This window comes from Fusarium sambucinum, chromosome III (genome assembly GCF_050947815.1).
Source record: "Fusarium sambucinum isolate potato_lamoka chromosome III, whole genome shotgun sequence".
In the NCBI taxonomy this organism is placed as follows: Eukaryota; Fungi; Ascomycota; class Sordariomycetes; order Hypocreales; family Nectriaceae; genus Fusarium; species Fusarium sambucinum.
In genome coordinates, this window is record NC_139292.1 from 247881 (window position 1) to 272917 (window position 25037).

Here is a 25037-nt window from a genome sequence, read left to right on the forward strand (position 1 = left end):
ACATTGTGGCTCTTGTTCTCAAGTGACTGAAGCTGTTGCGACATAGCTATCTGCTGAGCCCAATGACTTGCTCACGCTGAAATGGATCAAGCTGGATCTCATGACGCACGAGGCCCTTTGAGAAATGTATCGTTGAGAGTGTCACAAGTATTCTCGGCATGCAGCTTCTGCAAAAGCCGAAAGATCAAGGTTTGTCTAACTACATCTGTCCATCTTTCTCGTCCATATGTTGAAAGATCCATAGTGTGACGGGGCTACTCCAGCTTGCGACCGTTGTGTAAGATCTGGACGTCAAGATACTTGTTCTCTCCAGAATGACACATCAAGTCGTGGAAGAGATTACCACGCCTTCCTCTTACAAAAGATCACCAATGCTAAGCAACGACTGGCTCAAGCACAGACCAGGAAAGATGGTCCTTCGGCCCCATCATCAAGACCGCAAGCACAGGAGAGCTCAATGATCGACTCTCTCGTCAATGATATAGAAGCTCTTCCTATTATTCCATGCTCGTACACTTCAACTACAGGAGGTCCGACACTCTCAACGCTTGTTTTGGCTACTGCGGGAACTGATCAGATATCATCATCTATTCATCAATCCCAGCAAGATGACATGACGCCTTGCCTACCTAAGGAATCTACGGCTTTGAGTCTTGCAAAACATTACTTTGACAACGTATACCCTCGTCTTCCCTTCTTCTCCATCCAGGGATTCTGGGTCCAATTTCAACATGTCTTCTCCGGCGCCTCGGCTTCTGTACAAAACGGAGACAATCACCATCCACCGAACCCAATCAGCATCTTGTCGCCAAGTGTAGAAGACTTTGATCGTTCGTCCCTCAGCCACGGCTATAGTTATTTCACTGTCCTGCTAGTACTGGCAATATCAGCTTCCAGCCTATCGCGTAGTGCAGACAGCGTCATATCAGCACAGGCAGAAAGACTCTTCCGAAATGCACTGGCGTTTCGTGAATCTGCCATCATACCAAGCAACATCATCGGAGTACAGTCTATCTTGTTCCTCATACAATTTGCGACGTTGAATCCCTCACTGCTTGACGCATGGTATCTCATCGGTGTTGGCATACGTATGTGTGTTGACCTCGGGCTCCACCAAGATCCGAAACCTGCAGACTCCATCGAAGTGAGCTTGTTGGAAACGCGTCGTCGACTTTGGTGGAGTGTCTATGCGTTTGACCGATCGATGACTCTAGGATGTGGACGTCCTACGGAGATATCTGACTCTGCCATCAATGTGTCCCTACCAACGTTTAGGATTGAGATCCCGGCTACGCCTATTGAGATTCACGGGTACTTACAGCGATATCGTGCCCTACAGCTCCAGTCTGAGATTTATAATGCCCTCAATGACAGTACAAGCGTAAATACGCATATCGCACGAAATATCTTTATGAGGCTTTCCCAGAAGTTGACAGGGTGGAAAGATGCAAGCTCTCAGCTACCGACAAGGACTCTTTTGGAAAGTGAATGGCTTATGGGCCGTATGCTTCTACTGAGGCCATGTAGGTTACTTCCTGATCGAACAAGAGACGAGCTCAACGAGCTATGGCATTCCGCAATTGGGTTCATTGGGCTCTATCGCGGCTTGGTGGAGGCAAATTCCATATTTTACGTTCAGGTTGCATGCGAAAAAGTGTATTGGACAGGTCTTATGGCGTTGTACAGTTTCTGGCATCTTCGTGTAAGACGAGATGCGAGCCATGATGACTTACGCACACTGCACATATGGGTAATGGTGAGAGATATCATGTTCATCCTTCGGAGTCTGAGTGAGCGATGGGATCAAGGAAAACTACTCTGCTCAAGCTTTGACTCACTAACAACGAATATCCTTGAGATGGTGGGCTCGGATCAAGATGTTGATCTAACTCCTGCGATGCCTACACTGCTACGAAGCTTGGACCAGTACACAAGTCTTACTACGATCTGGGCTTCTAGTGCGCGGGAAGACAACTCAGTAAATAGTGTGTGCCAGGAAACAAATACTTTGAGAAAGTTGATAGTAGACATGATATAAATACATTTAGTATTTGCCTCTAAATTTCACTGCTGAGTTGAAATTTGTGGTTGAGATTCGGTAGCAAGCCGTCAACTTGACTCAATCTCTATACATCGTTTTCCCATATATCGTGATTCTGTAGAGACCTGACGACAAGTTCCCTTCAATTTCGCAAATGCTTACAAAGCGTTCAGAGACTCTCATTGGTTAGTGCCTGGACTCAGCCAGCCATTGCCTGTCATGTGGCTTATCGCGAAGCACTAATTCCAATACAAGTGAGACATTGAGACATGAGCTCAGGTCTGGATCGGTCCATGATCCCGTGGGCAACCAAGCGCTTGAGAATTGCTGTTAAATTACCTTGAATTCCAGTGGATAGTTTGATGAATACCTATATAAACCCATCCAGTTTCCTGAATATCCACCCTTCACTTCCTTATCACGATTATACTTCCAGAATCAAATCTGAATCCCCTATATGAAATTCTTTTTATTATAATTATTTTCTGAAAAAAATACACACTTTCGCAAATCAATCATCATGGTCGTTGAGTTGGGAAACAAGATCTTCATTCCTGTTGACCAGCTTACCAGCACTCAGGTCACGGTTGAGTGGGCTAAGAACTTTCTCAACCACTCTGAACAGTACTACACTGTTCCTTTTTTCAACACAGACAATAGTTAGTGTAGTATCAGTGCGACATTGGTGACTTCTGCTGACGGCAAGAATGTAGGTAATGAGGAGGGTGTTATTTTCATTCAGAGGAGCCGCCTCGATGCTCTGAAAGCCAAGCAGGGCCCCGGAGATGACTTGACCGTCATCGTTGATGATTCTTTCCAGTATGGCCAGAACAGAGACAAGACTAAGCGTTGGTTGGTGTTCCATGACAAGAACAACCAAGCATTCCAGGTCAGTAAAAATAAGTGTGGGTATTATGCGCCAAAGTATCGCTAACCTACCTATCATAGTTGCGTTTTATTGAAGCACTCATGTCCAAGCTAGGCCAGGAGACTTCAAAGTTTGCAAATGGTTTCTTTTCTATTGACGACTTGCGTATGCATAGTCCACTCCTTGGCGATTACCTCCGCAACTTCTAAAAGGCGGTATTTCTGAGACAGACCACTGGAAAGGATTGTCGGCGTTGGATTGGGGGTGAAATTGAGAGGTTGGAAAGATAAGACGAGTAGGGAGGGATTTTGTACACGATGATTTCCCCTATCCGAGCCAGTTTTGTCCAGACAATTATGTATTCTTTCCATAAAATGCAGATTAAATGGAACAATGTAGAGGAACAAAGACTGCCCAACAAGTATTGAATACAAAAAAGGATGAAAGGCTAATGTATGTGTATACGGCGAAGCATCTTTATGTTCTGCGTCATAATAGTAGTATATTCCCTATCAGTATGGAGTAACATAGTACTAATTGAAGCCCTATATCCTTTGGCACACATTTAACTCGCGATCTATATCGAAAAGTACGGATACCCTGAGTACCAAGGTTAAATACATACCCCCCGCCGGTTGGGTTATAACCTGCAGAAATGACAGGCAGTATAGGTCAGACATGTAATTTGGAAATAGTAGCATGGATGACTGCATAAGCGCCGAGGCTCGATAACATTTAGATCTCGTCTGTTTGAAACCTTGGGCTCTGCAGCGACTTCTGGATCATTCTTCTCTAACGCCTGAACCAGGTCGTGAATTTGTTTCGTCGTTACTTCATCTCAGAATACGTTTAGGTGGCTGTGTTCAGTCAATTGGAGTTTTTGGTGTTTTCGTATCACTGATAATACATTTCACTGTTGACATATTTCTACCTGGGATTTCTTACAAGTCGCGTGCTGGAACCTCCCTGAATACCATAGCTGTCGGTCGACAATCAACATGGTCAAGTTATTGAAGTGTGAGAGTGATGATTGAATGAATTGATTGAAGATCTAAGTTGAAGGACTGCAGACAGGAAAGAGATGTACATGTATGTATGATGTGATCACGTGATCGTACCCGTGATATCCTCCACGTTCAACACAAGTTGACATGAGAACCAACAAGCCTAAGCTTGTCCCAATGAAAAGCCAATCAGATGTGGTCTTCAGAAGCAAATGGTGTAAAATTATCGAAATAGATAGGAGCTTGTTGGTTATTTCAACTATTACGTAAATCGTATTCTGTGATATCCGAGCCAACAAATACCTCAACACCATCTGTTGTGGGATGACGAGAAGAGTGAAAAGGGCTGTAGCCACTTTATCGTACCATACATGTCGAACGGGGACACAACAACCAACATGCATATTCGTTACCTAAAAATTTGAACGTACCGACCAACATAGCCTGGTGAGCTCTGAGCCGTATTTATTATATCTTCGAGCCGATATTATTTGCAAAGAGCGCACTGACAAGGGACGTGTTTCCTGCCAGGAGCCTTCACATGCTATTCACGTGCTGTTACACTTGGCACGTGACGTATTCAAGATCATCCCACTCTCATGCGAAGCTTCGATTCTAGTCTTTTTTTCTACCCTTTGATTAACAGTCAATATCAACAACAAACACTTCGATAATCATGTGTCAATCAGGTTCAAACCACCAACAACCCGCAAGCTCTGAAGAAACTCAACAAGGCATTGCATACAAAGACCTTTCGCCAGAACAACAAGAAATGAGCGATATTCTACACAAAACGGAGAGCTATGACCTAGATCTCCTAGGTATTGCAGACCTTGGCCGTGATGGGGTTTTCCGCTTTCTCGATGCCGATCGCAATATTCTCCATGCAATCGCGTTGAGACCAGCATTAATAAAAGCTCTGTTGGACCGTTTGCCTTATGATCCGGAGGAGGAGAAGTTGTGGCGTGGAGTTGATGGAACAAAGGTTCCCAAAGAGCAGTGGTACAACCCGCCCCCAGGGATTCTCCCCCCACCATTGGCTGAGGAACATCGGAAAGAAGGACGAGAGATTAATGAAAAGCTGAAAGACAAGTTGGACGATATTCGCGAGGAGTCAAAAAACTACAAGGAACGTCTTGTTTTTTTAGAGTCAGACAACAAGCTTGAGTAGAGATGACCGCCTATCTTCAGGGTATCAGAAGCATAAGAGACCAGTTTATAAAACTTAGGCCATTGTCCTTGGGCTATTTATCTTTCCTCCCCTAGGACTTAGGAAGCTAAACCCACTAGCTAGTCTAGTCAATACAAAAACAAAGGGTATCTATTGTTCATTACATTATATCAAGGGTTCAATTTAACAAATGCCTTCCAGAAACTCAGCCACCCACGTTCGGAATTCTGTATCAGCCCATTTTCCAACGACTCTCAAAGCAGCCATAAGTTGATACATGCCAACGATACTGGCAGTATCACCAATGCGAAAAGTATGATCAACCAGTGTCTATAGTAATCACGTCAGTGGAATCAAACAACTTCTAAATAGAGAGAACTTACCACCTTGTCATTCTCGTTAAAGGCGAAAATGACATGCCAAATATTTCCGTATACCTGCACAAGTGGGATCGGTATAGCCTCTTTTGCTGAGCCTGCGGCTCGTAATCGCTGGAACCACGAAGCAGCCCATATCCCAAGCTGCACTTGACTTCTGCTCCCACTCCCGCTCGTCGTTTTTGTCTCGATAAATAGTGGCGCAGGCCTGTTGGCAAGCGCTGGATATGTCGTCTGGTTGATAGTCTCGTGGTGTTGTGTTCGGAGAAAAAGGTCGATTTTGGTCTGTAATTCCGCATCAGGGATTAAAGCAAGCGCAAAGTCGACCATCTTATGGGCCGAAGATGACACTGGCTCTGTCCACTGGCTCGAGTCACTTAGTAAGCTGGATGATGAAGCAGAGGAGTTCGGGATGCTATTTGATCTCGGACGGAAGTCTTTGACGATCTGTGCATTGGTGATTGTCTCAGGGCGGAGAGAAGGAAAGTCTGAAAAGGCGAGCTTTAAAAGGGGATAGTGGACTTGGGCGTTCCATGCTGATTCGCCTTTGGCTAGTCGACTTGCCTCGGCTGCCTCCTCGAGGATATCGAGTATTATGCGGTGTTCGTTTTTGATCTTTTGGTCATATGGTATGCCTTCTTCTTCTTCTCTCATCCACATGTGTGGTGAGATGACAAGGTCATCCATCTCGTCTTCCGTCATAATCTGTTTGAGGCCGAGTGGAAGAAATCCTGCATTGGTCGAGTGAATCTCTCTATATAGTCCGCGGATGCATTTTGGCACTGCTGAAAGTCCCGTCGTCGTCTGTACAATGTGTATAGGTGGGTCAAGCGTAAGCAGACTGGCTGTAGTATTGTGCTTCTTCGGGGAATGCCGTCTCCTCTTGGCGGATGGAGAGTCAGCTGCGTGCCTGAGTGACCCTTCAAATGACTGGGCATCTGATCTTGCGCGAGGAGTCGTCTCGAGATCAATGGGGACGACACGTTTAGAAGGGCTTGACATTGGGCTAGGATAGGCTATTTCGTCGTCGTCGTCGCGCTTCCTTTTGCGAGTTGGACTAGTTATTTGTGCTACTTCGTCGATCCAGGCTTTAATGACGGAATTGTGCATGATCAATTACTCATGTTGAATTGCATGATAGATGTGACTGGTGATACTGATGAAAGGAAACAAAGGTTGCAAGGCAACTGTTGAGGTGGAGCGGTCGGGTAACGAGCCAATGAGCGGACAATTGCTTTTCCGATCCCAACTGCTCCACCACGGCTCACTTGCTTGTCTAAAGCAGTCTAAGAAGCTTAGGGTAAGCAGCATAAAATGACGTGTATTTCGTCTCTTAAAATGCCAGCGGCTTACATTTTAAATGTTTCACAACGATAATCATTTAAAGGTAATAGCACCAAAGCCTCTCGCCAGGTTCTTCGCTGTCTGACTGAGCCGACCCTGCATAGTAACAATCATGAAGCGGTGCTGCCAACATTAGTAAGTCGATTCCAAGCAGAAATGGCAAACATACCTGGTAGGGCTTGTTATTCTTATCGTGGAGAGCAACCCAACGACCGTCTCCGTTCTTGTTCTTCTGGCCATACTGGAAACGATCGCTAATTTCGGCGACCCAGTTACCTAGTTTGAGATTTAGCAGATGGATAAAAGGAATTAGTTGGTAGCATACCGCCCTCCTGTCGTGCACCAGGAAGTTCTCCAATGAAGTTATTATTATTGGAGTCCTTGTAAAATTAATAATTAAAAGTCTATAGATACCCCACCCTATACTAACTTAATGCATTTAACTATAATAACTTTAATTAATTAAATAGTATATTAAATAAAGGTCAATTAAATTAATTTTTATACTATTAAAAAGCCTTAATTTTTCTCTTTAATATTTTATATATTAACCTTTTATATAAATATAGGCATTAAGTTATCAAGGGAAAGAATTAATTAAGGCATTTATTTAACTGGTTATTATTACTGCCTATACTAACTTAATATATTTAATTATTTTTACTCTATTAACTTTATTATTTTTTAAGAGATTTAATTAAGGAAATATCTTATAAATATTTAACTTTAATTGCTTTTAAATATATTTAATTAGGTTAAAATCTAGGCTATATACTGGCCAGTTAATCTATAGAATCCTATAAAAAAGCAGCTATTTTATTATAAACTTAGATATATATATATAGGCATTATCTTATTAAAAACTCCTTATACTATTAAATATAGGAAAGAATCCCTCTAATAATACCTCTTAATATAATTTTAAAGTATATCTTTTCTATTTAGCTATTTAATTATATATTATAATAATAATATCGGATTTCCTGCCTTTCTAGATTATTCCCTAGACTATAATTATTAATTTTAACTTTCTATATATTATAATATTTATAAGATTCTTTATAAACTTCTTATAAGGCTTCTAGAATACCTAGCTTTATTTATAGTTAAGTTAAAACTAAACTAATAACTTATTAGAAAAAATTATTTAAAGGTTACTGGAAATTAATTACTAATTCTTAAGTTAAAATAAGTTACTATCTTTAAAGTAATATACCTCTATTAATTTAATAATATCCTCTTTTTAATTTTAATACTATAAAAGTTACTAATAAGCTATTTCTTTTAATAGTAAAATCCTCTATATTACTTTCTATTTACAGCTATAATATCGGCGGATATATCAGTAAATAGTAATCTAAGAGACTTAAGTACTTAAGAAGTTAATAAGAGCTTTATATATAATATAGCGGTCCCTTTTAAGTAATATAAGTATATATTAAATCTGCTAAAATAAGAGTTTCTTTAGATACCTAGGTTAATATTTTTTATTTAAGGATTATTTTATTTTTTAGCATTAAATAATATTTAAGATAGCTTATAATAAGTATCTTGCCTTAGATATAATATTATAAAGTAATTAGCTATTCTCTATAGCCTGCACTATAAGAGCCTTAATAATAGGATTAAATTTATAGTTACTTTGGCATTTTATATATAAGATGGATAAAATCCTATTATTTTGCGATATCTTTTATCGAAGTTATATATAATTAAAGTTATAGGGTCAGTTTGACTTTTTGTGGTAGATTATATGTTAGCGGGGAGATATCCATAGACTTTTGATCCATAATTTTAGAAGCGATCCTGGATGTACATCAAAACATCCACACCGCCCGTGGATTGGTTGTGAGCATTGACGAGATAGTAGCGGACAGTACGAGTGCGGAAGGACTGGGACCACTGGAGTTCCATTGCGTTCTGCTCCGCCTCTTCAGTGTACTAGCAGACTTTAATGACCTTGTGAAGGGGATCCTTGGAACCACCCTAATCTTGCCTAATCGTCAAAACGTTTTCTCCTCCCTTGGTCCCTTTCTTCGAGGCGGCGTGTCTGCTGTTGAACAGATTGTTTCTGAGGCTGGAAATATTGCCGTGTCTGAGATTACGCCCAAGCTTCTGGAGAAATATAGTGGACTTGCCCCCGCACCTGGTGATATCGAAGCCACTCGTGTTCTCGTCCAGCGCGCTATCATGGCGGATGTCGCCTACCAGGCCCTCTCGACCCTTTCTCAGCAGAAGATCGAAGCTCTGAAGATCATACCTCTTGACGATGAGATTTCCAGTGCGATGTAATCTTTGACTTCATCAAGTTTGTCATTCAGAAGATTGCCCCTCCCAGTCTTCATGATGCCAAGCAGGCCGTTCACAAATTCATGCCTCTGCTTCAGGGTCCCTACATCAACACCGTTCAGCCCTCTTCTGCTGTCTCAGTTAAGTTTGGAAGCAGCAAACTTGCTCTTCGCGATTTCCTTAGTAGCAAGAAGGGCTCTGTTAAAACCATTTGAGCGACCTATTTTGGCTCACAACGGAACCGGCCGCATCCGGGAACGTCCCTTTGTCAATTTGCTTATTCATCTCAATTATTATAGCTACATTTACCTCTAATCAATTTCACTTACGTTTTATTGTATATCTTCACCTTGTATCTGCCTTATCCTGTAATTCTCGGCCAGTCTCTACAAAGACCAAAAAGCCTTCGACAAATCTTTCCATATTCCCCGGACAGATTGAAATGCTTCCACGATCCTGTGCCATGATGACATAATCTCGCCTCTGGGTCTGTCATAGGTTTCCTACCCATCCTTGCATTGCGACTTCCGTGACTTGGACTTTGTAGAATTAGCATTGACTGAATGTAGGTACTTTGAACTTACTGGAAGCCTGTTATAGGAAGGATAAGAATATCATTCACTAACTTGGGTCTGCCCCCATCCTTTATACCCGTCAAGCTTGTCCATCGAAATCCGACATGGTCTTCCAGCCAAGACTTTGTAGCAAGGGTGACAGCTGCAGGGCCAGTTCGCTTGAGCGGGTCACTGTTCAGAGCCGCTGTCTCGTTGTCTTTTGTATAGCTGCGCAGGTTGTCCATGTACCGTGAAACTACCGGGTGATGAGGTGCAGCTGCGAAGGCCCATTGCGATAGTTGTTGAGGGTATGTGTAGCTTTGACGCCAGTATGCATCCGTGCCCGGGTCATTATCAGCTTCCAAGCCCCAAAGAAGGTTGACTACTTGTATTTCGTCGTCTAGCATTATTGAATCGTTGTGATAACCGTAGTCCTTTCCTGTCTCGCCGTCTGTCCAGGCTACTATATCCGATGGGCCGATCCAGGTAGCTGGATGCCGTATAAGTTCGGTGTCGAGATCGCCATACTATTCAAGTTAGACAATACCATAAAACATCATTGGGAGTTCTTACTATCCCGCCAAAGTGCTTGCAGACTAGAATTCGAAACGCGTCGCTTCGCTCGACTGGTGTCAATATCGAGTCATAGGTCTCAAGAAAGTCATGCTCGAATTCTTCGATCAGGGAACGCATCCCGACATCATCCCAAAACAGGTATGCCATTGCAGGACCAAGTTCAACGTTGATCGAGGCCTCAAGCCATAATTCAACCCAAGGTAGGATTTTGGGATTCCAACCATGTGCCGCTGTCGTTTTCCAGGTTTGGTGAACAATTAGGGGAATATTCGAGGAAGGCAGCTGTCTCTCTTTCCTGGATAGAGCACTTTGAGAAGCTATACGTGCGGCATCGAGAATGTTTTGGGGGTGTTTGTGATTCGTATCAGTCCAAGAGGGGGGGATGTACCATGCTTAATTATAAAGTCAGACTGCATGGTATAGCATCATTCTGGAATGTCGACTTACCACCTCCAGTGCTATTAGACGAAGAGATATATCTATGGATCAAAGGATAGTCGGTCTCGACGTCGGCTTCACGAGCGCAAAGTGAAGGTAATTTGATTGCAATAAGCCATGATGCTGTGACAAAAAGTAAAGAAATGGTTAAAAGTCGTATGTATCGTGACGGACGAAGAAGAACACTATACAAAGTAAATTTGCGTGTCATGTTTGGAAGACTCAAAATGGAATAATTCAATGCAGGAAAGTAAAGTGCTGTGTCGTTTCAGTTGGTCCAATGTTCCGTGGCCGGATTTGATGTCTTTACAAGGCATGAGGGGATAAATTCTTCCAAAACTGTATTCAGTAGGAAGAATAAGCAATGGTGCGTGTTCTCTGCAGCCTCTTTAATATAGACTGAATAATGTGCAATACAATAGAGAAGCATAGCCCACCTTCAAATTGAGAACCTTACCATTGTAGGCAGGATAATCATATTTTTCGCTAACCGCAATTACGACAACTTTAGTGTGGTGCAAGGGTAAGTTGAGGGATGCCGGCGTTTTCCTGACTTGGTGTAGTTGAGAGATGCCGGCGTTTTCCTGACTTGGTGTAGTTAGGGGCTTTGTCAGGATAGAATTCCCAACATGACTAGACAACCTGGAGAAAAGGTCCAATGATACGGGCCCCTCTTTGCTTAGGCAGGACTTTTGGCTGGTATCTGTTTTGATGACCCGAAGGCAACACTGAAGTGTTTGAATCCGGACCCTGTCTGTGTCATGACGGCGGAACTGCGCCCCAGGTAATACACGTTGAACTTGTCTTGATATGGTAACTGGGTTATGGATGTTTATCGTAAAGAGACTCAGACATCAGGTTTAATTCCAAAAGCGCGGGTATTTCTCTTTAACCGTCCAGGCATAGCTAAGCAGTTACGTCCTCCACATTGATCACTGGGGTAGAAGATTTTGATGTTGCATAAAGAACTAGATAGTTGAGATATCATGACACTGCTAGTTAGAAGCTTGATAGCCTAATCTACTCTGTATATCCCCGTTTCATCGCCGAGAAAGATGTGAGTACTTTGTTGTTCTCTTGTTAGTATCATACGATGCGGTCTTTAGATTGGACGGGTCGTATAGCGGATCCTTATACGAATATAAACGGGGCTGGCCGGCTAAAGTGCCGGGGTCGAGCCCAATTAAAAGAGAGTATTGTAAACGTTACTCTTCCTCATGGTACGTGCCAAATAAGCTTAGTTCTTTGATGGATATCGTGAGAAATTTGTTGGACCTTTTCGTTCGATGCTTCAATGATATAACACCTTGTAGTCAGAAAAGCCTCTTTCCCTTACGACGGGAAGATTGGTTGTCAGCTTACGTGCGTCCATCTCAGTTCAATTACGCGAGGGTCTGGACCCCTGACTAGCGCAGAGAGCTAGCAGGGTCGTAAACGATCCTTGGAAGGATATATGAAACTCCGAAACATTTAGCCCAGCCACAATCCTGAGGTACATTATTAGTTAGCGTACTGGGATGGGCGGTCTGGAATCTTTACTCTGACGGCAAAATGGAACTCTAAACTTACGAATCAAATGAACGAGAGACAATTCAACTTCAGGCTGATGAATAAGGAAGTGAAAAAGATTATTATGAAATGTTATTGACGTCCTGGCCAGTCGCCTCAATATTCCACCACAGTCTTATCACAGATGTACCTCGATTGGAACACGTCGAACGAAATCTACCATGAAGCATGCGACTTACTCATATCTCAAACGCCAAACTGGGCTAGGCGACTACCAGTTGCTTCCCTCACAGGAGAACGGAGAATGTTGTCAAGTCGCATGCCACCCACCACCAAACGAGAAACAACATACAACAAGAGGTCGACAGAGCCAGTTCATATTCTGGGCTACTGCTATCTGTTGTATAACAACAATGATGCAGGTTCAATCCAGCCAATCCTATACGTGGTACAGATATCAAACAACGGCTGACATTGAAGACAGAGTACCTTTTTTCTTGCTGATTACTGTCCTGTTGCCAAATGCCCTTAACAGCTACGGAACATCATGCTCCATGTTCGAAAAACGATTCAATAGCCATGGAAACTCAAAATACAATGCTGCGATGTGGAGCGCAGAAATATCGTCACATGTTTTCCCAGTAACGTGCCACTCCCACAACGATTATTGGAGACCTCATCCTCTTCTCTCAGCTCTTGCAGTAGGCTGTGCAAGTGTTGAGGCGGATGTGTGGCTCAGTCCGAACGGAGAAGACCTCCTTGTCGGCCATGATAAACGATCACTTTCGTCAAGGAGAACACTAAGGTCTATGTATATCGACCCATTGTTACAGATTCTGAACTCAGTCAATCGGCCAGAGCTTCACAAAGGCTTCAATATTGCAGACCAACCCCATGGGGTCTATCTCACAGATCTCACAGAGCCAAATACAACATTGATATTGTTTATCGACGTGAAAGATGACCCAGAAAAGACATGGCCTCTAGTTCTTCAACAGCTAGAACCCTTACGTGATATGGGATATCTTTCTCGACACGACAAAACCATGAACAGAAACCAGTCCTTCTGGCCTGGGCCCATAACAGTAGTGGGCACAGGAAGCATTGTTCAAAGACGAGACATAAATATGGGCCCAGATCTCGAAGACTGGCTGCAGCGCCATGATGCTTTCCTTGATGCTCCTTTACATCTTCTCACCGAAACGGGATTTAGTCATGGTGACGAGTTTTACGGAGATTATGAATTGGAAAATGAGTTCTATAGCGCATCGGCACCTTTTAGTAAGGCTATTGGGAGTGTCAGAACCGGTTTCAACGATCATCAGATGGAAACTCTACGAAATCAACTTCGGATTGCAAAGGAACGGAACTTAAAGTCAAGATTGTGGGGATTACCTAGCTGGCCGATATCCTACACAGACTACGTGTGGGAGATACTTGAACGAGAGGGACTTGATTTGTTGAATGCAGATAATATCGCTAGTGCGGCCATGAAGTATTGAGAGTCGAGTTACATAAGACAAACTGTATAGATCAGTGTAACCTTAGCTTATCCGGTTTTCTATGGCCTTGGGGGTTTCTGGTTAACGAGGCGATTGATAGTTTGATAGGTCTCTGAAGCAAAAACGTATTCACTCTCTAGGAGACATACTCTGTTCTGATGCTTTATCGATATGATTTTGACAAGTACGTAGTGTTCATCACTCCTAGTGAACAATCATCATTGCATTCCATTGAATGTCCGACCGGAGTTTGCTCACGATGCCCATAGTAAAATACTAATGCTTCCTCATTCTTAACGTAGTCTGCTTGGCATTGTGTCAAAGGACATGTTGTAAGATTATCATCTCTACTTTCTCTGGGGTCATAGCGCCATCTCCAGCCCAGTTTGACTCAATATCTTGAGCCAATATCATGGCAGAGTCTGTGGCTGTACCTTGTCATACTCTGACCAGATGGCTTTGACAAGTCGGAGTAGACTATCACTGGCCTTGTAAGGAAGAGCTTGGCGAATCATGCTGAGTCTCGACCAAACAAAACGTCTTGCCTCGGCAACCTTGAGAATTGACTGGGGAATGAATGTAGCCAAGCCATTGAAGTCTGCCGCTGCATCGATTGTTGGGTTCAGACACCAATCCACTTGGGGCATGGAGATATCCAATGAACCATCGTTGACACCTTCGGAAAGTTCTGGTCCGTGGGAGTCGGATGCCTGTTTGTCGAATCTGAGACCAACAGCCGCGGAAAGATAGAGCATAGGATGGATGAACTTGGAGCCAGATTCAGCAGGGATGGTTTCCAGAATGGCCACAAGCTGTAATGTTAGATCATTAATTAATCGTCCACGAGAATCCTTATCTACTGCATCGCCTAGTCGTGCACCAGCAGTAGTTGGCCCATCTCGTCCCTCATCCGTGCTAACGTTCAAATCGTCAAATGCCAGGTACAGTTGTAGCAGTCCAGCTTTGCGATATGCCTCAGCCGTCTGTAATAGATGAGAAACAGGCGTCTTGTCGTCCTGAGTCTCGACGTAGTATCCTTCCACCTCTTCCAAAAGCACAATCGTATCGAAATCCATATTTAATAGCTCTGTCTTGAGCTCATTGGCAACTGCTATATCACAGAGGGTTCTGGTCGCCGTCTCAGTAGTACTAACAGTGTTACTTTGATTGTAGCCGCACGCACTGCGACAAAGAGCGAGTACCTGGCCAAAGACTTCAATCACCTCGTCTGAGATGCCACACCATGAGTTTGGCAAAGTTCCTACTATCTTGATACTTAGACTCGGAAAGGTGTTGTCGTCTTGTGTAAGGTTAGAGTTTTCAGGTTCCAATCCCATGGCACTGAGAAGGCGACCACGGTACAGTTGTCTTCGTTTCTCGACGGCCATGAAATTGGATCCATAGCCAACCACTGTCACAAGCATCTCCCAGTAAGTTAAAGCCTGGCAGAAGTAATTATATAACAGTGCTTCCGCCGCCGATAGCCTCAATCTCCACATGGATAATATCTCACGGGCAGATTCCAGCCAGGGTTGGCCTGATACTGTGGGTGTAATCCAGTGTGATGAGGTACCCAACGCGAATACTGCAAAGACCAGATCAGATGGAATTCGAGCCGTTTGCATCGTTCGAATCCGAGAAATTCTCTGGTCAATAGAAAAGATGGCTTGTTCTCTAAGTAATGGCAGAGTTTCACTTAGTTCAGGCATGACACCCATGAGACACATAGCCGACATGGCTTGCATGGTATAGAAAAGCGCCTCCGATGTTGTCCATGTGCCTTCAGCTAGGGACCGGTTGCTGTTGACCTTGGAAGCAAATGTGGATCTCCCGGGACATATGTGGCGAAACCAATATTCAATGAGGATGGTGGGTATGTGAAGAGGGTTCTCTATAATCCTGTAATCAGGTACAGTAGCTGGATCGAGTGGGACACTTGATAGTTCAAATGTCTCCAAATCGTGGGAGTGGCCCCAGAGAATCTCATCGGCGGTTGATATAGGATTGTGAGACGGCGTGGTTTGTAATAGTGACAAGGAGTCGATTGGCCAGGTTTGGTCAAAGCCATTATCTATTTCTATGGCATCGTATTGTGAGGTAACCGACACATGCTGTAAGCTGGCCGCTTGAAGTTGAGTATCCGGGTGATCAGCTCGGGTTGGACCAGCTACTGTCGGAGAAGGCTGGTATTTGTTGGACCAACGAATTTCTTTTTGATATCCGGGACACGGACATCCGAACTTGTGGCAGTTCTCACAACTAGGTTGTCTCTCATCACATCTTATCTATCAGCGAGTTAGAGTCGCGAATGGACTCAACTATTCAGCACCACTCACCCTTCTGGCCTTGCATTTCGTACAGCCATTTTTCGATTTCGGCACTCCTTTTCGCGTGCGCTTGATCTTTGACGTGTCGCTACGTCTAGGCGTTGCTGGTACTTGTTGATCCATGAGCAGGTAGTGGATGTTCGGGGATAATGCGGGGTCCCTACAAATAAAAATTGGTGATAAGGCATTTGAAGCCAATATCACGTGACGTTGGCAATGTTAAAAAGGTCAAGGTCAGGACTTTGTCTATCTCGCAGGGCGAACAATGAAGCAAACATATTAATGCTAATTCTATCTATAGCCGATATTCCAATCCTGGAGAGCACTTTGCCGTCCTTACATCTTACCAAACCTATTCTTCAACACACGCAACTGACTAAAGTACGAGTCTTTGTCGACATATGTTCCTCTCAACCATCTCGGCTTTCCAACATCAGCCGCCTCAAACGCCCTTCTAGAATGCAACGTTCGAGTATTATCAAACAAGACACAATCCCCCGAGTTCATCTTGCGCTCATATAGATACTCAGATCGTTGCAGCAGTGCATTGAACTTGAACGCAGCTTCGTGCCACTTGTCAACGTTTTCGTTCAATTCCATGAGGGGAGGTTGACTTGGTCCATCTTTCAGCATGGGGTCTTCATGATTCGAGAAGGGTGCGAAGAATGGAGGTCCCCAGTTAATCTTTTGCATGTGATCGACAAGGACAGCATCGCCACCCTGAACCACCGTTTCGGATGTTGAGTTCGTTCCAATCTTTGACGTAATCTTGAACACTAGCGTAGGGCTTATCACCAAGTCGGAGAGGTCGAAGATCAATGACTGGCTTTGTGGTACGGTACACGTTGGAGTCGGGATGGTTGTAGTGATAGTTCACAGGAACTGTCGCTAGTGTCTCGAATGCTTCTGGATCTGTGTGGAACAGGTCTATCGCAGCCTTGTATGCATCTGCAAAGACGATCGCTCCTCCGGCAGACGCAGACTGGACACAGTGGAGAAGCTGAACATGGGGAGGGTCGTAGAAGTAGAGCAAGTCGGTGTGAAAGCCCAGATCACTGGAGGTGTATGCAGCATTGATGGCTTCCGGGACGGTACGAACTGTCTGAATGTTAGATATAATATCGCAGCAAATATGTCAAGTCACACATACCATCCCATGTGTGTCCATAGAAAGTGTCTTTAACGGGACCAATGCGAGTAGCGATCTCAGCCACCGATTTCTCCACGCCAGGGACATTCGTGACAAAAGCCAACCCATCAGTTCTCAGCTGATGAATGAGCTTATAAACTGCCTTGTCATCTTTCATATACTCTTGATAATCGAAATCCTGTAGGTTTAGAGGCTCCTTTGTCCAAAGAACTTGCGCTGCATGATTGTCTTTTCCAAAGCCCAGAAGAGAGCCCGAGGTGCTAAGTTCTCGTAGCGTTGCCACACTCAAGTTTGTGACATGGTCTTTGCTGTGCCCAGGGACGTCTTTGTCCCATTTAATGTTGACCGATTCGGAAGAGGCGTCAATTTCGACCGAGCGGGCTTGGATATCGGCAGGGATGTCGGCCGTTGCGAAAAGTCGTTGGTTGGAGTGCTCGTGTACACATCAAGGACAGAAGCAAGAGTCGCGCAGGAGAATAGCAGAGAATTCGAGGGTTTTGCCGTCGACTTCTATCGGGACTCTGGATGGCTTTTTGTAGGTGGAAGTGGCCGCGCTGGCATTGCCTCGGGTACTCGTCGAAGTGAAGGAACGGCGCGGAGAGATAGCATTACTCGTGTTAGTTTTACACAATGGCTAAGAGAAGAATTGTCAGTTTCTATGAGAGTCGCTTCGGTTCGAGATGCTACTGACTTGTGTTTTTGTTATTCGCTGAATGTTCCCAGTCAAACAGCTCGTAGTAGAGAGAAGCCGACGGATCGGCACTGCGCGCGGGCCAAGCTGAGTCGAGCGAATCCGACTGGATATTCTAACGACATGCATCTTGAGAGTCGCAGAAGGTTATAATGTGATTAAACCCTAGTTAATAACATCACGAATCTCTTACGATAGAAGCAGCGTTATTTAGTTAATTAACTAGATAATCTGCACTAAGCCTTTAGCTTTAGGCTTCTTTATCTAGACTTCTTTTAGTTATATACTTATCGTCTTAGGCTATAATCAGTATAGTCTCTATAACTTAAAGGCTTTAGCTGCTATTATTACTTGCCTCTCTAACCGATTAAACTACTTATTATATAAGATAATCTTATTAAATGCCTTAAAGAACTTATTTTTATAATAGGTAAAGGTTCTTAAGGGATAAACTAGTCTATACTGGTTTATATTAGCAGAGTTATAGGGTATTATTACTAAGTAAAGGCAAAGTATTATATTTCTTAATAGTAAGTAGAATAGGTAAGGTATATTTAGGTAAAGAGGTTTTATTAATAGCTAGTAGGCTATTATATTAACTAATGCTAAAGGAATATATATATATATAAGGGTATATAGGTTAAATAAGGTCAGTTTAACTCTATTTAATAAATATATAAAGTAAATAAGATTAGTTTAACTTAGTTTATTATATAAGTTAAATAAGGTCTATTTAACTTATATAGAGTAGGTCTATTCTAAGTAGTAGAAAATATAGGGTATATTATCTTATATAGGTAGAGATTAGTTAAATTATAATATAATCTTTCCCCTCTCTAAGGTCTTATCCTTAAGACCTAGAAAGCAGTTAAGCGCTAATCCCTCTATATTAATTCCGACTTGCCCTTATAACTATTTTTCCTTGCTAACTGTTATATTTAATTAAATTACTAAATATATAAATTATCTAAAGGTAGCTGCTAAGTATTATAATAATATTTCTAATCTTATTTATAAATTTAGCTTTAAGATACCTTATTATTTTACTTATTTTAAGGTAAATTATCCTTAATATATTATATTTAAGGGGAAGTAATATTATAATTTCTATATATTAAAGCAGTATATAAACTGTAATTTTAGCGGTATAGCGGCTTAATCTTATAAGTTCTTAGTATTTAGATATATTTTTAATGTTTTTTACTTATTTATTTTTTTTTTTTTTTCTAGTTATATAAATCTCTTATAAAAAGGATTATATTAATAAGTAAAAGGAGTAGGCTAAAGCTAATCTTTAGGATACTTTAGCTTAGTTATAGTAATTATATTATTAGGAGAAATATCTTTATAAAAAGGCAGCTAAGATAATTTATTATAGTTATAAGGATTTAAATAAGTTAAAGGAGGTTAAGGCATAGGAGTTTTCTATTTCTTAGATTACTAAGTCTTTTATTTTAAAAGAGATTTAATTATTAGAGGATTATAGTATTATTAACTAGAGTTTAATACTTAACTTATTTTTCCTTAGTATTAGTAAAAGTTCTTTAGGAGTTACTAGGTATTAATTAAGTATTTTAATAATTCCTATATATTTTTATTTTCTAGGTAGTTTTTCTATTTAATTAAATATTTTATTTATCTATTTATTTTCCTTATCTCTCTAATTACTTTAGCTTTATAGGTTTCTAGTCTATTAATTTTATTTAGTTTATTACTAATTTTAACTTAAATTATATTAGCGGCTAATTTAAGTAAAGAAATATAAAAGATTAAATAGATTTTAACCTTTAATAATAGGTCTAGTTTATAGTTATTTTCTAAGATTTTTTATAGGATTTTATAGGGTCTAATAAACTTAAAGTTAAGTTTATATATTAACCGTTTTATTATAATATTTTTTATTAATAGGTAAATTATTTCTCCCTCCTTAAAGGTTAATCTCTTAATCCTTTTTATATTATAATATTTTATTATTTATTTTCTAATAAATTTAAGTTTATTTTTTATTTCTTTATATAAATTCTTTATATTTTCTGCCTTAATTTATATAGTAAAATTAATTATTAGGGTTTTATAGGCAATATAATAACTATTAAGTATAAATCTAAAGTTAATATATATTAGTATTAGTCTTATACTTTTATTATAAGCAGTATTATAAGCTAATTATATAATAGGTAGCTTTTTAACTTAATTATTCTATTTATAATTAATATAGTATTATAGATATTATTTTAAAACTTAGTTTATCTATTTAATCTATTTATCTACTTATAGTTAAAATACTATAATAAGTTAATAATTAAGTCCTAAGTAGGATATAAGTATTTATTAGAATTTAGCAGTAAATATTAGTCCTTTATCTAATAGGATCTCTTATAGTAAGCTATATATACTAATAATATACCTATAGAAGATATATATAAGTTCTTTTATATCTATTGCTTCTCTATAGGGTAGGTAATAGGAAAATTTTATAAAATAATCTATAATAATTATAATATTATTATAAAAGATTCTAGTTAAGGGTTCTTTTAATAAAGGTAGCTTAGTAATAAAGTCTATTATAATTAAATCCTAAGGTCTTTAAGTAATTAAGAGTATTTATAAGTTTCTATAAGGCTTATATTATTATACCTTAATTCTTATATAAATATTATATTATTTAATAATAGCTTTAATTATCCTTTTTATATTAGGCTAATTATAATAGCTTTATAAGTATTTAAGGGTTTTTATAATACCCTAGTATCTATATAGGGGATATTTATATATTTCCTATATTAACTATCTTTATTATTTATTTTCTATATAATCTTCTAAATCTAGGGTTCCTTATATTATTCTTATAATTATTTTTATTAATTAGGTAAACTAATATTCTCCCTTTATATTAAGCTCTAGGACTTATTCCTTAGCTTTTATTATACTAATATTATAATCTAGTCTTTAGCTAATAGCATTTATATAGCTATTATTTAATCCTTTGCAATATATAATTATAAAGTTAAATTTATAGAGATATTCTATATATTAGAGTTATTAGTAATTTAGCTCTTAAGTAATTATAAAATGCAAAATATTCTAGTAATTAATATATACCTTAATTTAATAGAGGCTTCCTATAAGATAGTATTAAAATTCCTTAAAGTAATTAATAATCGCTAGGAATTCTTTATTATAGATAGGGTAATTAAGCTTAGCTTTATATAGTTTATATAAATAAAAGGCTATTAAATATAGTATTCCTTTATTATCCTATTAACTAATTTACTCTCTTAAGGTAAAATCTAAGGAATTTATCTTTAGCTTAATTTCCTTAGTAGGGTTAAATATAATTAAGATTAATTCTCTAAGGATTATATTATATAATTATTTAAATATATCTTATATATCCTTAATTTAAATAAATTTATAGTCTTTCTTTATAAGTTCTATAAGTAGTTTTATAATCTTATTAAAGTCCTTAATAAATTATTAATAATAGTTAATAAAACCTAAGAAGCTTTATACTTCTTTAATAGTAGTAAATAATAGCTAATCTTTAACTGCAGTAATCTTTTTCTTATCTATTTAGATTTCTCCTAGTAAAATAGTATATCCTAGAAAGTTAACTTTAATAATATAAAAGTAGCTTTTCTCTGGTTTTACTAATAAATTAGTATTCTATAGTATATTTAAAACCTTATAGATATATTCCTTATATTCTTCTTTATTATCTAAGAAAATTAAAATATTATCTAAGTAATAAACTATAAAGATATTAAGGTATTATTATAAAATATTATTAATTATCCTTTAGAAGGTTATTAAGGTATTAGTAAGTTTAAAAGGTATAATTAAATACTTAAATAGTCTAAATTTTATTCTAAAGGCAATTTTCTATTTATTACTTTTCTTAATATAGATTAGGTTATAGGCTCCTTTAAGATTAAAGGTAATAAAAACTTATTTTCCCTATAAGCAGTCCTTAAGTTCTATAATAAATAGAAGTAATATTTAGTCCTTAATTATAAAGGCATTTAATCTTTTATAATCTATAATAAGTTATAGCTTTCTATTTTTCTTAAGTATAAATATAATAGGAAATCCTATAGTAAATATTAATTCTTATATATTACCCTTTTATAATTCCTTTTCTAGGTATTCCTTAAGTATTTTAAGTTTTATTTTATTAAGATTATAAATCTTTTAGAAAGGTAAGTTATTTAAAATAAGGTAAATCTTATAGTCTTAATATAAGTATTATAATACCTTAATATTAAATTCCTCTTTAAATAGCTTCTTATAAATATAATACTCTTATAGTATATTCTTAAGTCTATTTAATATATTTAGTAATTATTTTAGCTATTTATTTAGTATTTTTAACTAAGTCTTAAATAATATAAAGGTCCTTTTAACTCTTTTTACTTTACTTTATTTTTACTTATATTATATTCTATTTAGAGGTAAATAAATTCTTTATTTATATTAGACTTTACTATAAGTCTTAGTTAAAGTTTAAGATCTTAATTCTTTATTTATTTCTAAATCTATAGCTTTATTATTAAAGGTATTAGTAAAATTACTAATCTAGCTATTCCTCTAGTTAATATAGAGATTATAGTATTATAGCTATAAGTATCTTAATATTAAGTTATATCCTAGTATAAAGATAATATTAAGGTTAATATTTTATCTTTAAATTCTAATAAATATCTTAAGGTAATTAATCTTATAAGTAATAAGTCCTCTTTTATAGTTAAATAATTATCCCTCTAAGTTCTTTATTAGGTAAAGATAGGTCTTATCTATTTATAATAGCTTTAAGTAATTAACTATATAAGGGTTAATTATATTAATATTAGCTCTGCTATCTATAAGAGTAATTAGCTATATTCCTTTAATTTATACTTTTAGTTCTAGGCAGGTTTATTAACTATTTTTAGTTATTTATAGAGCTCTTAAAGGTATTATTATATTCCTTTTACTTTTTTTACTATACTATAACTCTAATAATATAGTAAGCTATTATCTTTTCCCAGTTAGCTAAGGTAATAAAGATTATATTCTTTATCTAGATATTATATATTAAATAAGTACCTATATTTATAGCTTAATTCTTCCTAATATTCTAAGGTAAGTTAATTATTTTAGGTATATTTCTATTCTTAGAATTATAATTTATAAGGGATAGGAGTAAAGTCTTAGTCTAGGTTTCTTTTTATATTCTGCCTCTATTTATAGATTAAGTATTTATTATCTAGTTCTTCTGCAGTATAGGCATTTTATTTCTATTAATTAACTTATTTTCCTTTCTTAATATAGTTTAATGCCTTATTTTTTATAATCCAGTTAACCTTTAGGTATATAACTTAGTAATTATTATAGTATTAATAAATATAATATCCTATTATACTAATAGAGGTATAGGCAGTTTATTATATATATTCTTTTACTGCAGTAAGGAAATAATTATAAATAATCTTATCTTATTTATAAATCTTATAGTAGTATATAGTATAAGAGATCTAAGAAATCTTAATATAGTCTAGGTTAGCTAAGTATCTCTAGAGTTCTCCTATAATAATAAGTCTTTCTATAGTATTTTAGCTACTTTTTACTTCCTTTCTTATTATAGCTTAAATATAGATATTAGTATTTTATCTTATTTTAGCTTTTCTTTTAGCCAGTTCTTAATATATTTAAGTCTTATTATCTTAATATTAAGTTCCTAATTTATTATATTATAGTATAATATTATTAAACTATAATTCTAGTTTAAGTTCTTTAAATTAGAATTAAGGTTCTTTAGCTAATTAGCTAAAATAAAGATTAGTATATAGTTATCCTCTGCTATTATATCCTATTATAGTATATTATTAGCTATAAGGTTTAATTATCGCTAGAGTATTTCCTATTAATTAATTCTAGCTATTTAAGTTACTAATTTATACTAGCTTAATAGCTTTTTTATTAGGGATATTATTATCTTTATAAGTTATTATAATCCTAAATCCTTTATATCTCTTAGTTAAATACTCTAGTATTAGCTATTAATCCTTTAGGATTTCTTATTAATTAATATTAATTTATTATATAATATAAATTACTATTTATAGTTTATAGTCTTATAAGTATATTCTTTATATAGTCTTACCTTTAGGTATATTCTTATATTATTAATTAGTTTTTATAGGGTTATAATAGTCTTATTTCTAATAGCCTTTTTTACTATAGTTCTAATATATTAATAGTAATTTATTAGGTTAAATAGCTTTAATAGTTATTAGGCTAGAGTAACTTTTATAGGAGGTATTATCTTAGTAGCTTTTCCTCTAGTTATTATTTTAAGATTTAGCTTATTAATTCCAGTAGTTATATTAATTATATTAATTAGGATAATATAGGTTATAGTTATTTCCCTTTCTATTAGCACTAATCTTCTCTTTTCTATATTTATACTATTATTTATTAATCTTAATAGCTATAGTAATATACTTTATAAGGTTATTAAGTCTATCTGCCTTATATAGTTTATCCTTAATTTCCTCTTTAATATTATAGTAATATATTTCTATAAAGGCTTTATTATCTTATTTAGTTTTAGCTATAAGCTATTTAAATTTAGCTAAGTAAGCTATATATAAGCTTTACTATTTAAAAGCTAGAATTTCTATAGCTACCTAGTATTCTTTATTAATAACTCTGAAATTATTTTTAAAGAGTATTTTAAAGTTAAGTTAATTTAAGAAGATATTCTAAGTTTCCTAGTCTTATTAATTATAATTATTTTTAAGGTAATCCTTTTAGATTAGTTTAAACTAATCTTTAATATCTCCCTAGATTAATAATATAGTATATAGTATCTTCTTGCCTATTATATTTAGTTTATAAGGAAATAGGCAGAAATATCTTTTTATTTATATAAAGAATAGTATAATATCTGCAGCCTTTTCTTTAAAGGGTTTAAGGGAAGTTAATTTAATAATTTCTTTAAAGTCCTGCTAATTATTTGCAATAGGTAAAGGTAATATTACTATAGGTATTTTATTAACTTATACTTATAGGGTATAGATAGTATTATAAAGTAGCTAGAGTTTAGCTATTATCTTAGTAATACTTAAAGGTAAATTAATATAAAAGGGAGCTAAAGTATTATTAGTATTATTATTAGATATCTTAATAGTATAAGTATCTTATATAAGGTATTA

The 25037-nt window shown here is 37.2% G+C and overlaps 10 protein-coding genes across 10 annotated transcripts; 5 read left to right on the forward strand and 5 right to left on the reverse strand.

The window, feature by feature from the left end:
- Positions 1-81: 81 nt before the first annotated feature.
- Positions 82-2038, forward strand: FSST1_010246 (transcription factor domain-containing protein; the record flags this gene model as incomplete). Its single annotated transcript, XM_083233258.1, has 2 exons — positions 82-189; positions 245-2038. The coding sequence occupies 2 exons, from the start codon at positions 82-84 to the stop codon at positions 2036-2038; spliced, it is 1902 nt and encodes a 633-aa protein (XP_083079942.1).
- Positions 2039-2561: 523 nt separating this feature from the next.
- Positions 2562-3118, forward strand: FSST1_010247 (uncharacterized protein; the record flags this gene model as incomplete). Its single annotated transcript, XM_083233259.1, has 3 exons — positions 2562-2700; positions 2755-2930; positions 2990-3118. 3 exons carry the CDS (start codon positions 2562-2564, stop codon positions 3116-3118), a joined length of 444 nt encoding a protein of 147 aa, XP_083079943.1.
- Positions 3119-4589: 1471 nt separating this feature from the next.
- On the forward strand, positions 4590-5084 carry FSST1_010248 (uncharacterized protein; the record flags this gene model as incomplete). The annotated part of the gene is made up of 1 exon (XM_083233260.1): positions 4590-5084. One exon carries the CDS (start codon positions 4590-4592, stop codon positions 5082-5084), a length of 495 nt encoding a protein of 164 aa, XP_083079944.1.
- A 183-nt stretch (positions 5085-5267) lies between these two features.
- On the reverse strand, positions 5268-6571 carry FSST1_010249 (uncharacterized protein; the record flags this gene model as incomplete). The annotated part of the gene is made up of 2 exons (XM_083233261.1): positions 5268-5414; positions 5468-6571. The coding sequence occupies 2 exons, from the start codon at positions 6569-6571 to the stop codon at positions 5268-5270; spliced, it is 1251 nt and encodes a 416-aa protein (XP_083079945.1).
- Positions 6572-6838: 267 nt separating this feature from the next.
- On the reverse strand, positions 6839-8719 carry FSST1_010250 (uncharacterized protein; the record flags this gene model as incomplete). Its single annotated transcript, XM_083233262.1, has 4 exons — positions 6839-6928; positions 6975-7081; positions 7131-7185; positions 8681-8719. 4 exons carry the CDS (start codon positions 8717-8719, stop codon positions 6839-6841), a joined length of 291 nt encoding a protein of 96 aa, XP_083079946.1.
- A 276-nt stretch (positions 8720-8995) lies between these two features.
- FSST1_010251 (uncharacterized protein) lies at positions 8996-9309 on the forward strand (the record flags this gene model as incomplete). Its single annotated transcript, XM_083233264.1, has 2 exons — positions 8996-9093; positions 9144-9309. 2 exons carry the CDS (start codon positions 8996-8998, stop codon positions 9307-9309), a joined length of 264 nt encoding a protein of 87 aa, XP_083079947.1.
- Positions 9310-9674: 365 nt separating this feature from the next.
- Positions 9675-10873, reverse strand: FSST1_010252 (uncharacterized protein; the record flags this gene model as incomplete). Its single annotated transcript, XM_083233265.1, has 4 exons — positions 9675-10175; positions 10222-10616; positions 10672-10785; positions 10837-10873. The coding sequence occupies 4 exons, from the start codon at positions 10871-10873 to the stop codon at positions 9675-9677; spliced, it is 1047 nt and encodes a 348-aa protein (XP_083079948.1).
- Positions 10874-12392: 1519 nt separating this feature from the next.
- On the forward strand, positions 12393-13673 carry FSST1_010253 (uncharacterized protein; the record flags this gene model as incomplete). Its single annotated transcript, XM_083233266.1, has 1 exon — positions 12393-13673. The coding sequence occupies one exon, from the start codon at positions 12393-12395 to the stop codon at positions 13671-13673; it is 1281 nt and encodes a 426-aa protein (XP_083079949.1).
- A 410-nt stretch (positions 13674-14083) lies between these two features.
- Positions 14084-16600, reverse strand: FSST1_010254 (Zn(II)2Cys6 transcription factor; the record flags this gene model as incomplete). Its single annotated transcript, XM_083233267.1, has 3 exons — positions 14084-15958; positions 16010-16160; positions 16341-16600. The coding sequence occupies 3 exons, from the start codon at positions 16598-16600 to the stop codon at positions 14084-14086; spliced, it is 2286 nt and encodes a 761-aa protein (XP_083079950.1).
- A 79-nt stretch (positions 16601-16679) lies between these two features.
- On the reverse strand, positions 16680-17970 carry FSST1_010255 (uncharacterized protein; the record flags this gene model as incomplete). Its single annotated transcript, XM_083233268.1, has 4 exons — positions 16680-17098; positions 17151-17583; positions 17659-17784; positions 17842-17970. The coding sequence occupies 4 exons, from the start codon at positions 17968-17970 to the stop codon at positions 16680-16682; spliced, it is 1107 nt and encodes a 368-aa protein (XP_083079951.1).
- Between the last annotated feature and the right edge of the window lie 7067 nt (positions 17971-25037).